Genomic DNA, 13011 nt, shown 5'->3' on the forward strand with positions numbered 1-13011 from the left:
AGATGAAGCTGTTGCAAGCGAGGCACTGGAGGACATTGTTGTTTAGCTCAATTTTCCTGAGTCACGCTAAGCATGGTCAAACGTGATGTGACAAATTAGTAGTAGTACTTTGTATGCGTATGAATCATGGTACATTCAGTGAGAACCTATCCTAGTACTAGTAGTGTGATGTTTTATGTAGTCCTAGAGGGTAGTCGTACTAATACAAAAACAAATGCAACTTGAACATGAAAGACACTGACTTGCATAATAAGTCTCGCCCAATTGCAAATGAGATCAACTTGACAGAGAACCAAAGAGCAGCAGTGCAACAGAGCAAGCAAAGATGGAACCTGGTACCAGTCGTGAGAGGAAAATTGAGTCGATGAAAGACAGACACTCACCCTCAATGATCGACATGGCAAGGACCTACTTACAACCCTTCCCCTTCCTCTTCCCCTTGCCACCCCCATCCAACTTCTTCTTTGTCTTCACTTTTGCAATAGTAGACCCTTCAGGTCTGTCCTCCGAGTCAGGCTGGACTTTAGACTTCTTTGCAGAGCGCTCCTCCTGCACATCGAGTGATAACTCAGCAGAGGAAGTGGTTGTCGCATCAGATGAGGAAGTTGTCAGAATGGACGAGATCGAAACTGTTGTCGGTTGCATGCTAGTAGACCCTGAGGATTGAATGGTGACATGTGTCATCTTACACTTGTCATATTTGTGGTTGCGCCAATCGAGGTAGTGGCAATATGCTGTAAGGGAGATCACAGAGGAGATAGAGTTGAGAGCTGCCATCCAAACAGGCCTGAAGACGGGATGAGAATCGCGCGCTGCCTGAATTGCAGCCTGCTCAATGCCCATACCCTCCATCAACAACACAATATACGCCTTGAGACTCCCAGTGGTGTCATCTAACATGCACTCAATGTCACCCATCTGCAATATAGAGTGAAGGGTCTGCAGGGGGTAAGTTGAGGTCAGAAAGTAGCACTAATACTGATAAGATGAATATATACATACCCCCTCTGCAAATGTAGCAGCATCCTTGTTATTAAAATCGAAGCAACTGTCTGTGCCATGCTTGAATACGCTGTAGTGGACCTCAGAGATATCAATCCAGGTATGAGATGTGATTTCCACTGGTCCGAACTTCAAACTCTTTTTGATGCGTGCAGGGATAAATTCCTCGTAGTCCAATGGGGAAGCCGAACGAAGTTGGTAAGCGACACTGCCTTCTTTTGGCTGTTGCCATCTAGTTCGTTCCTTGAAGGATATGATGAAAGCGTAGCTGACGTCTGGGTGACCATCGCATGTGATACTCAACTTGCGTACCATGCAGTCTGTGTCTGAGGAAAGCCCGGATTCTCCAACCCATTTCAAAATCAGCTTTGCTATCTCCATCTTGTTGGACCCAGGATTGTCTGGCGGTTGCACTGTGACAATGAGATGTATGTCTGGAATGTTTGTAGAGTCCTTGTTTTGAATACAGTGGTTGAGGTGCATGGTGATGTTGATTAAGAGTCTGTGGTAAGGGATGGCTTCCGTAAAATTGTTGATGGCTTTCGCGAGGTGTGCTGCTGGCTGTTCGTGGACAGGAAGTGGGGTCATGATGTGGAGATCTTGAGTATCTGTGAAGTACATGAATCTGTGGTAAGAGATGGAATGTGGTCAGTGTATGAGTACGACTCAACGATTCATGATCTATTCACTTTGCTCTGACTTCAAACTCTCACTCTTCCGATGTAAACACTACCACCACTGCATACTCTGCAGGTGTGATATTGGCGATGACCTTGAATGATAGTAAATATTAATCTGTAATGAGTTGAGATCGGCCTACAGTTGTGTTGGTTGAGGATGTTGAAGCACTTCAAGGATGACTGCACAGTGATCTTTGCGATGGTGAATGGTCAGAAAGAAGATTGGTGGGTGATAAGCGATCTGAGAAATACTAACCTAAGCTTAAAGAATCTTGATTATCCAAGTCTGTTAAATGAATGTTGAGTCTTGTCCTTATTGCTGTCTTGAGGTCTTCAAGAACTTGCTTGTCTTGTGCTGTGTTTGTTGGAACATGATTGTGCAAGGAAGATGGGATTTTTTGGACTTGTTCTTGTTGTACACATTGAGGAGGGAGAATCAAGTTGTTTGAAGGAATTTTTGGGAGCCAAGTCATTGAACTCTTTGAGAATTTGGAATAAATGGCTGAAAGAGTCATGATTGTGCTGGTGACAGGCATCAAGAGAGAGACTATGTCATGACAACAATCAAGTGGCCTGTCAATGATGTGGAGTAGGCCACCAACAATCATGATGGGGTTTAGTCAGCCGACTCCATGTGCTCAAGGTAGCACTGCACAGTACTATGCAGTGGGTCCTCATGTAGGATAGCATACATATTACAATGTACAGTGCCTCATAGTGACGTATAGTGATGCATAGTGTCATACAGAGAATGCATAAAGCTATTCAAACCATTAATCTCTACTACTAGTATCATCTTCAGCCTAGTACCACTAGTAGTAGTCTGAGGACTTCAATATGATTGAATCATGAGTTTGAGACAGTATAGTAGAAGTCCTTGTTAATGTATTTGTTAATGTATTTGTTCAAGAAGAATGTTTAAGCAAAGTGAGCACTATTTTCAGCAGTAAGATGAGAATCAGCAACACAGCCAAAGCGGGGGATGATGTGAGCCAAAGAATGAAGTTGATATAGTGGGAGGATGTTACCAAAGGGAGTCCCTGCTAATCACATTACATGTTTTAAAACATGCATTTGCATTGTGCATTCCAGTAAGCTGCCATGTCGCTGAGGTATGACATCCAGCCGTTGGACATAAGTAAGAAAATGTGCGGCCCAAGAGGCACTACTAGTACTAGTACTAATTTGTCCTCTGAGTCATGAAGGAAGTGGTTGCATGATAAGGTGCACCTCTACAACAGCATGGCCTGCAAGTTGTGAGTCAGACGTCAAACTCAGACATAATATACAAATGGGCATTTGAAAAGGTACCTTTGAGCCCACTTGCAGGCTATTCTTCATGTCTGGTGTCATCAACAGAAAAAATAGCAGCATCGTAGTGGCCATACTTCCAAGTTGCGCTTGGAGGAGACACGTTGACTGTGAGAGCAGGAGGGATGATCAATGGGCTGTGGTATGATGCCTACTGCACACATACTTTGAACCAGACCATAAGGTCATCAAATGGAAGAGGTGCATTGGGCGGTGCTCGGCGTTGTCCCCCCAGCAAGTGGAATTTCTGAGCTGTAGTACCCTCTTGTTGAATATAGTTGGCAAGCGCTCCCGCAAGTCAGGTAGAGAGAATTTTTCAAAGACGACATTGACTGGTATGTGTTGTATGGAAGGATCAAAATTTAAGTGAATTGCTGTCGCACTAACCACAAATGTGTGGAGGGGTCTGGCTAGTTTGATATTTGAAGAGGCTTGCTCTGCCTTCCTGAAGAAATTGGTCACTACACAATTCAGCCCACAGAGATTATCCCAAACTGCCTGCAAATGTACTTCATCAACGTCCAGATCTTCATTCAAGTCATAATGTTCTGAATCAACATCTATCATTCGAGAAGCAGAAGCTTGTGACTGTGGTTGTGACTGAGCAATTATTGATGTTGTGATCTGAAAGTTTTGACACTTTTCTCGGCGATCAAGAAACCAGCATATTTGAGTATCATAATTGATGTTGTTGGAGGAATCTGCAGGATCCTTGATTAGGGTGATATGGGCATGCTCTGTGGTGTCAGCAGGCCACTGCAAGGGAGAGCCGACTTGACATATACTGGGCACACACTTTGCATCAACTCCAGCTTAGGTATATACCAGTTGTTGAGGACCTGTTTGCTCTGGGCACCTTGACGCGCGCTGCAGGCAATGATATCTTGCTTGTGTTTATGAAATTCCTTGAGGGAATCAAGAATCTTTTGACAGTGTGTTTCATTGATTGTTGTTGCTTGCGATAAGTAGTGAAAGTCCATCAGCGTGCGAACAGCTATGACAACGCCATGGGGGGCTGCATCTGTGATGAGAGCAACAATATAACATTGCATGTCATGCTGGACTCTTCTAGTGACTTGTTTAAGCTTTGAAACACCATCCTTGAAGTGTCGGAATGTCATGAGTGGTTGTAAAATGGAGAAGCAAAAGTCTAGTTCCTGAGAGCCAACAGCTGCAAGACACCACTTTAGATTGTGGTCATAGAACTCATGGTGCCAGTGATGCAGGGGTTCAGGAGTGAAAAACAGATGTGGCTCTGCAAGTGGCCAATCACAACAGAATGGTTGGGCAACACCACTCAGGCAGAAGGTAGTGCATGTGTCAAAATAGACTTCGACATTGAGAGGATCACAAACAATACTTGAAAGCTGGTCAAGAGTCATTTTAGCTGTTTGAGGGGGGTGTTGGAAGGCATCTCCGAAATTTTTGTACATAGCCATAGTTATGGGTAAGGTCTTTCCTCAAAACACATGTGAACATGCATGCCTTGGGTGTATCGACAATGTATGAAGCTAAGGGGGTAAAACAATATCTGAGGTTTCCAAGTGGGTCTGATATCATCCACCTGATGTATGCAGCTTGCTTGAGCGGCTCTAGCACAATATCTAGACATTGGTGGACTAAGCAGGCTTCAAGAACACTCTGCATCCGCTTCATTGGATGCAGAAATTCAGCAATTGGAAGCAGCGCTGTCAGGAGGAAAGCATTTGAGGATGCCTTGTTTTGAGTTACCATCTTAATGTTGGCAAGGCTGATCAGGAGCGGGTGAGCAACACGTCCCCCAGTCATGTTGGTAATGTTGGTCTTATTGGAGGAAAGTATTATGCCTAATAATGTTGTACCATCTGGAAGTTGTGACTAGTATGACAAAGTGAGAGGTTAGCAAGATGAACTTGGAGATCATTGATAGTAAAGTACATACCTGCATTGACCATGCTGCGTCCCCTGTCATCCATTCACTGTAAATTTGTACTGCATGTTCTGCTGTTTCATACACATGTTGAGGAGTGAGATCGATTTCATTGGCAAAGAGCAGGTTACTAAAAAGCAATTCAATGCAATCTAACGGATCATGCCAGTAAAAATGTAGAGGTTGCTTTGTTGGATGAGTTGTTGAGATGATGTGGTACTGCCATTTTGGAACAGAAGGCAGCAGCTCAGCAAGATTATGTAACTCCTTGGCTGTATGAAATGAGAGAGGTAATGCTTTAATCTATGGTGAAATCAGCACTTGGGACAGCAACACACTCCCTGACTCAAGACATACTAGTTCCAGCCCCAGGAACTCATCTGTGGCTGCCATACTTAATGTCGAGCACAGGAAAAAGCTTCCAAGCTCCCAGTTCTGACGGGATGTGAATGGATAGTAAAGGTTTTCTTTGTGATGTACTGCATACAAATCCATATTGAACCTGTCAAGAAAGGTCTGGCTGTGCCGATATACCTTTGCGGTGCCCTTGAAGCACTCGACATAAGGTTTCTCTGAAGTTTGGCTGCCATGAGGCTCTTTAACTGACCCCGGCGGGTCATTCGCCAAGCCCACCATGCCTCTCTCATCGCCATAGAAATCTTGAAAAGGGCTTGGTGTTCTGGAATGACGAGGGTCGGATGACGACTCAGATGAGTTGAGAGTTGTGTGCTGGTCTGCCAACTGTGAGTCTTGCAAAATTTGTGCTGTGCTCTCAAGCTGCTCAATCCATCATAGGCAGGAGGTAAGGGGCTGACTCAGGTGTCATGAAACAGCCCGAGCACTCTTGAATTGTTTCAAACAATTAGAGCAGTCAGCTGTCATTGAGTTGGGATGGAGTAGTACATAGGCTAGTAGTAGCTACCACTACCAGTGCATATAGCCTGCCAGTGATAAGCCAATGTAGTGTATGTAATTACTTAGTAATTAAACACCATGATCACTGATACTAGTACAGCCACACACCATGACACTCAATTTGAAGGTTTGATTCCCTCCGTTATCCACTTAGTCATGTGCTACTATGGGCCAACAGAAAAAGCAATGAGTCGGGGTCACAAAGGTTCAAGTTGTTGAATCAGACATCGACAATGATGAACCAGTAACACCGGTCCAACCTCCCTATCACCGTACAAACCGACCTGGTGCTGGCGCTGGGGGAAGGAATTCTCAGCTAGAGAAGATAGGAAACACTATCCAGACCCCAGCCAGAGCACCTGGCAAATCAAAGATCCAGAATGTCATTGTCCCTTTGGATGAACCCGAAAATATGATGGCTCCACTGGTGACAAAGAAGGGAAGAGGAAAAGTGGTGCCTCAGCAGCTTGAGAGGAACTTGAGTGTAATGGTAAGTACGCACTTGGTCAATGTTCATTTCTGAACTGTATCATCACAGTACCATCCTTGACTAGTATCTCAGTACTAATGTTAGGTATTCAGCAGGAGACATCTAAGTCAGGCCCCACCGCCACAGGTCCCATACCTTCTCTACATGTGACAGACCAAGGAAGGTTTGGATTACAAGATTGTCCAATTCCCTCAACATATGTTGGGTCCAAACCACTCCAGTCCCATCAAACGGATCCTTAGTCTGACTTGACGATATCTCCAGCCTAGCTTGATGTCCATGATCGCGCTGGTACCTCTTAGGGAGCTTCTTGTGGTGGTTCTTGTGGTGGTTCTTGTGGTATTTCTCATGGTGTTTCTCGCAGCATCTCTCAAGACGCCCCTCTTCATGACTCTCAGGCTGATGGAATCAGAATTCCGGCTGTTGGTACTCACACTGTTTCTCATGCTATTCCTCAGTCTGTCAGTGCTTGTATCGTCTCTCATGCTGTTTCTCAGTCTGTCAGCAACCAACTCTTGGGTTCATCTATTCCCATTGTCAACTCTGCCGTTTAGCAGGCGCCATCAATGATCATAACACCCCCTCGCACCATTTCTCATACTCCTGCTTTCAGTTCTTCCACTAGCCAATACATGTCTGTTGATGGAGCTGAAGAAGGTAACAAAGAGGTTGATAAAGAAGTAGACTTTGATGAGGATGACATTTATAATGAGGGTGGATATTTTACAGAAGACGATGGCACTGATAACAATATGGAATATGAGGAGGGTTTTCATGGGAGTGATGACATCATGCACCCGTCAGATCGCAATAATTAAACTTACTCTGGCAACAACCAAGTCAGACAGTTTGCACAAGCACCTGATCGAGGTGCATATTCGCAGGATGAGGACTTTGATGATGCAGGAGTGGCTGGCATGGACCTTGATCATTGGAATGATTGCACTGCTGGTAGGCGGGGTACTCAAGACCAGCACATCGACATAGCTCAGGTGCCAAAGCAAATGAGCCTACAGCACATTGACAAATGAGCTTGGAGTCGTTAAAACATCATAGTAGTTGTAAGTGCTCACCCATTTTGTCACTGTGTATTGACACCGTTTTCAGCCTAATATGGATTATGATGTCCTCGAGGTTCACCACACAAAGAATCATTGGCCATGTTCTCCGTCCTCTTCATATTTGAAAAGCATATAGAATCACCGCCTGAAGACTAAGTGTGCTTGCACAAGCCACTCCCTGTCAAGTGATGGCTCTGATGACCAGCACTTAGAAGATCTTGAGATTGAGAATACTGGGAAGCGCTGCCACCGCACCAAGAAAGTGAAGGGTACTGCTACTAATTGTGATGCAACTAATGTTGGCTTCTACCCGCCACTCTGGCAAAAGCTTCTTGACCATGCAAAGGCTAATTTCAGACTTCATCTCGCTGTTTCAGTCCCGTTTCACGACAAAGAGGAGTCCATTGGTAATACCGGAGTTTGTGGTGAATGTTACAATAACATTTACTCCTATTTTATTTTTCTCCTTTGTAACCATAGCGCCGACTCTAGACTCATCTAGACTCGGCTATTCTCTTATCAAGCGGGCTGTCTGCACTTCTCTTCTTCTTGATTGTAACATAGATACTATCTTGCGCCGCATGGCGGTTTCACCTATCTTTGCTATCTTGATAGGTTGTACTATTTTTCCTATCTCTGTTACCTTTCTTGATGCGGCTGCGCCGCTTCCCTTTACCTATATAAACCCCATGTACCATAGTTGTATTCCTTAACTTAATCTACTGGGTTTTCCCCTTGAAACCTGATCTACAAGGTCTCCACCCTTGTAGCCTGATACCTGATTCTAAGACAGTCACTCACTGTCTTAGCCTGAACTCTTGACTGCGGTAGAAGTGCTAAAACCACTCGCCACTGATCCTACATAGAAGCTGCAGCGCTCGTGTAGTGAGAACCCTTGAACCAGAAACCTTCCTTGTACTAGGAAGGCCGACGAACTGTCAACTCGACTGGTCTATCTTTGACCTTTGACAGAAGAACTATCCCAGTCGTAACAAAAGATTAAGTTCCTCATCCAGTACTTGTTTTCCAACAGTACTTCACCACCATTGATTCAATAACCGCGAACATCCTTGCTGCCGCATTTGGAAACATGTCGGGACCAACTGCATCATCCAGTGCAGCATCCAGCGCAGCTATTGCCGCCATGAACAAACCAATTGAAATCAAGATCGGAACACCACCGGTCTTTGACGGGAACGAGAAAACTGCCAAGAGTTTCCTACTCGCGGTCTCCGCCTACCTTGATATCAACAGTGAAATCTATAACACTGATAAGAAATGCATTATCTTTGCCACTTCCTTCATGAATGAAAAAGCGGCACTCTCATGGAAGGAGGACTTCCTCACTCTGGCCCAAGACACTACCAGAGTAGACAAGAACAAGAACCCTATCGGGTATGGAACGTGGGAAGAATTCAAGAAAGCTTTCCTCAAAGCCTTCACCACGGGAGAAGCTTCAACAGAAGCATGGATCAAGCTGAGGTCCTTCAAACAAGAAGGATCCCTAGAAGAATACATCACAGAGATCAAGCATCTCTTCCAGCTTACCGGATTGACTGAAGAAGGCTCCAAAGTACACTTCTTCACCACCGGATTGAAATTTGGTATTGCCAATGCTATCTACAGAGCAGGCAATGTCTTGAAAGACCTTGAAGGCATGATCCAATCTGCAAGAGAGATGGACAACACCTACCAGCAGATCTTGGCGCTAAGGCCCAAGAACCAGAACCAGAACCAGAGGAAGAAAAACAGGTTAGGACCGGAAAGGTACCAACCTAAAGGAGACAGAGACGCCATGGAGGTTGACTGCCTCTCAGAAAAAGAGAGGTCCGAACATATGAGAGCTGGCAAATGCTTCATATGCCACCAGGCTGGCCACAGAGCCAATGATAGGGAATTCCACCCTAGAGAGAAGAAGCCGGTCAGAGAGACCAAGCACAAAGAAGAATCAGACGATGAACCTATGGACACCCATAGGATGACAAAGAAAAAGGATTTTTAGAATGGAGGTCTGTATCGACACCAGTCCCTCCCATTCCAGTTCGCACTGTACATCGTGTTGGAAATAAAGAAGAGTTACATGTCCCTGCCACTCTCATCCCAATTAAACGTGCACTGTCCTGCATGATGTGGGAATCATGCATGGACATGAATACTAGGTGACCCTCAAAAGATAAAGTCTGTTAGCTTAGTCCTCAGACTAGTCAACCCATACCTTGGTTTCAAACCATGGGTCCATATTTCCAGTTTTCCCCAAGTTTCATGATCTGAATACGTTTTGATGGAAAAAGTCTAATGTGAGATGGGAATCACATTTAGACCTAGTTGATGTGAGAAGGGAAATGAAGGTTAAGGTATAGCCTTGCCTTTGGCTTATTCACTTTGGCTAGAGAAAACCATAGAGAAAAGTACAAAGCCAATAAAAAACCTATCCAAAAAGACCGTGTTTCAATTCCTGCCAACTGCATTATTTTTTTGACTGTGTTTCAATTCCTGCCAACTGTCTTATTTTTGCTACCTACTTTTCTCTAGTGTTTCTTTACTTTACTTTTTCATTAGGATGCTTTGACTCACCTGACACTTCATAAAAATTGTACCCATAGGGTATGATGTCATTATGATGTCATAAGACTCCACAGATACTCCTGCAGGTATTCTGTTGAAAGATATTATGTCATCAAGCTCTAGATTATTCTACTCTACAATGACATCATTCATGATGTCATTTCCTTCTAGAATATTCTGCTCCACAATGACTCACTCTGACTCACTCATGGAAGGTTCTGGAATCTTTTGCTCCACAATGATGTCACTCTTGATGTCATTATGATGTCATTACTCCACATTCCAGAATGTTCTGCTCCACAATGATGTCATAGCTCCATCTTTCACTTGTATTTTATTCTTTTATTGGGTTTGACCCAATATTTTGATTGGTCCTCCTTATTTTTTATTGTTTGTGAACCTAGGTTACTTTCCCACACAAAATGTATATAAGGAGAGCCCATTCTCCCCCCAAAAAAATATGATCTCCCATTTGTAGCAATCTGCCTCTCAGATATTTCACTTGCAAAGTTAGTCCCTTTGAAGTGAGACAAGTGCAGGGAAAAGAATTCCCTTGAGATTATAAGTTTCTTACCTTAGAAACTTATTAGTGCTATAGACCAAGCGTTCTTGGTCATATATATTGTCTTTGAGACCCCTTTGTCTCATTGCTCTGTGCCCTTTGACTAAGCGATCTTAGTCATCTATCATATTGTTGAGACCACGTCTCACTAGTTGTCCCATAGACCAAGCGATCTTGGTCAAGTTATAGTCCCCTTTGTTCAAGCGATCTTGAACATATATCGTATATTTGAGACCATTGTCTCACAGTCAGGTGTCCATAGACCAAGCGATCTTGGTCATATTTCATATATTTGAGACCACGTCTCACTAGTTCCAGTATCCAAGTCCAGAGCCTAGAAGGAGATTTCCTAGGCAAATACATTCCAGAAACCGAATTACGTGTCTAGAAGCTTATTCCTAGACAAGAGATTTGAGTTTCAATAAAGAAAAGTAAAGCTCCGGCTAGGTTGATCTTTATAAAAAGATTAGTTTAGCGAGCCTCCCAAGAACTCACACGTTATCTACCACGAAATAGGAAAAGTCGTAGACCGTGTTAATCGAGGACTGGCAAGCAGTCTTATCCAAAGTGTAATTGTGGTGTCATTACATTTACACGACTTTATATAAGACCCTCGGTTATTAAGACATCACTGGAGCCCAACCGCGAGGGAGGCTTCTTTTTGATTTCTTATTGAAATTCACCCGTATCCATTGTATTATTCCCATCCAACTATTCATTTCACACACACAAAGCAACCATATCATCCATATCAATTATCCCAAAGTCTAGCATAGTACCTCAGCCTACTATGTCACCATCTACCATTCCTACTATGGCACTGTCCATACTTACTATGCCTATCCCAGGTAGTAAGGCCGCACCCAAAAAGTTTAAAGGAGACTTCACTGAAGTCAAAAAGTTTATCAAGCATTACGAAAAGTTATGTGACTATAACCAAGTCACCGCTGACAAGGACAGATGTGAAACTATTAGTCAATATACTTCACGTCATGTCACCGAGTTCATTGAAGGATTGGACTCATATGAAAATTCAGATTGGAATGCACTCAAGGCAGACATTCTGAAATATTATGATGCAGATTTGGACACGAAGCGTTATAAGAGACAAGACTTAGTTTCATATGTCAAAGCTATGAGGGGACAGCGTATTCCTACTCTAGCTGCATGGAAGAAATATGTACGAGGATTTATTAGGATTGCAGGTTGGCTTCAATCTGCAAAGAAGATTACAAAAGATGAGTATGCAGGCTATTTTTGGAAGGGAATTTATAAGAGTTTACGTGCAAAGATTGAAAGTAGACTCATGGCTAAGGATCCTGACAAGGATTTGTCTAAGGCATTTGCCGTAGATAAGGTTATCTCAGCTGCAGAAAAGCTACTTCATAGGGATCGGTTCGATTCAGACTTGCTTATCTCCGAGGAAAAGAATAATTTCTCATCTTCGGACTCTGAGGACTCTGACTCAACTGAATCATCCTTGACTTCAAGCGAGGAGTCATCTGATTCAGAAGAAGAGGAAGAGATTAAACCTCGCAAGTCTACACGAAAAGGTTCGAAGAAGCATTATGTGGCTAAGGAAACTCCTAGACATAAGGACAGACATTCTGGCACAGTAACACCTATGGATTCTTCCAAGAAAGTCAGAGGTAGCAAGGAAGCTACAAGCATGGAACCACGTGATGAGATTGAGGACCTGATCAAGCAACTCAATACTATGTCACTCGAGGATCCTCAATACGCACTTTTGTATTATCGAGCTACTAAGTTAGACCCAAGAGTTATGCAGATTATTTCTCCACCACCTCCTAGGTTTGGTGCAAGAATGTCTCCTGACTCAAAGGTCCCAAGAATGAATGTTAATCCCAGTAATGGTACTGGAAGAGGTTATGGTCAAGGACGACCACCAGTGCAACCTGGTTCTAGATTCTATCAAGCACCAGGAACATTATATCACAATAGGATTTGTTTCGCATGTGGTGAAGTAGGACACACCATTCCCACTTGTCCCAAGCTCGCTAAGTTGGAAGCTGAAGGAAGAGTTAAAAGGAATGAGCGGGGACAGATTCAACATCCTAATGGGATTGCAATCAGACGTATGCCAGAGGAAACAGTCATTGAAGCACTTAAAAGGGAAGAGAAAATTCCTGTTTCCCACTTTGTTAGTGTCAAACCTGATAAGCCAAATCAGGAAGTTTTGACTAGCAAAGTGAAAAGGAAAACAAAAGCTAGAGTTTACGAAGACACTAGCGATGAAGGAGAAGACGAAGAAAGTGACAGTGATAATGATGCTTTTATGATCCCTGCATATGGTGAAGAAGAAACTGACGAAGAAGAATACTATGTCTATCCAGCAGAAAGGACTATAAAGACTGGTGTCAAAGCCAGACGAGAGCGCTTTGACGGAGTCTATCCTCCTGTTAGGAAGAATAATATTGACCAGGAGATTGGATCAAAGGGTAAGGAAAATGTGATAGGGAATAAACCTATGACTGCCCCGCGAACAAAGCCAGCTC

The 13011-nt window shown here is 43.6% G+C and overlaps 3 protein-coding genes across 3 annotated transcripts; 1 reads left to right on the forward strand and 2 right to left on the reverse strand.

Annotated features, from left to right (window-relative positions):
- Window positions 1-408: 408 nt before the first annotated feature.
- Window positions 409-1590, reverse strand: EDB93DRAFT_1257825 (uncharacterized protein; the record flags this gene model as incomplete). Its single annotated transcript, XM_041454114.1, has 2 exons — window positions 409-939; window positions 1003-1590. The coding sequence occupies 2 exons, from the start codon at window positions 1588-1590 to the stop codon at window positions 409-411; spliced, it is 1119 nt and encodes a 372-aa protein (XP_041300676.1).
- Window positions 1591-2879: 1289 nt separating this feature from the next.
- EDB93DRAFT_1257826 (uncharacterized protein) lies at window positions 2880-5295 on the reverse strand (the record flags this gene model as incomplete). Its single annotated transcript, XM_041454115.1, has 8 exons — window positions 2880-2929; window positions 2994-3012; window positions 3071-3101; window positions 3160-3730; window positions 3790-4360; window positions 4425-4850; window positions 4915-5205; window positions 5260-5295. 8 exons carry the CDS (start codon window positions 5293-5295, stop codon window positions 2880-2882), a joined length of 1995 nt encoding a protein of 664 aa, XP_041300677.1.
- A 600-nt stretch (window positions 5296-5895) lies between these two features.
- On the forward strand, window positions 5896-7125 carry EDB93DRAFT_1109879 (uncharacterized protein; the record flags this gene model as incomplete). Its single annotated transcript, XM_041448018.1, has 4 exons — window positions 5896-5944; window positions 6063-6307; window positions 6572-6768; window positions 6921-7125. 4 exons carry the CDS (start codon window positions 5896-5898, stop codon window positions 7123-7125), a joined length of 696 nt encoding a protein of 231 aa, XP_041300678.1.
- Between the last annotated feature and the right edge of the window lie 5886 nt (window positions 7126-13011).

The sequence above is a fragment of the Suillus bovinus genome (assembly GCF_016758785.1).
Source record: "Suillus bovinus strain UH-Sbo-P2 chromosome Unknown EDB93scaffold_221, whole genome shotgun sequence".
NCBI lineage: Eukaryota > Fungi > Basidiomycota > Agaricomycetes > Boletales > Suillaceae > Suillus > Suillus bovinus.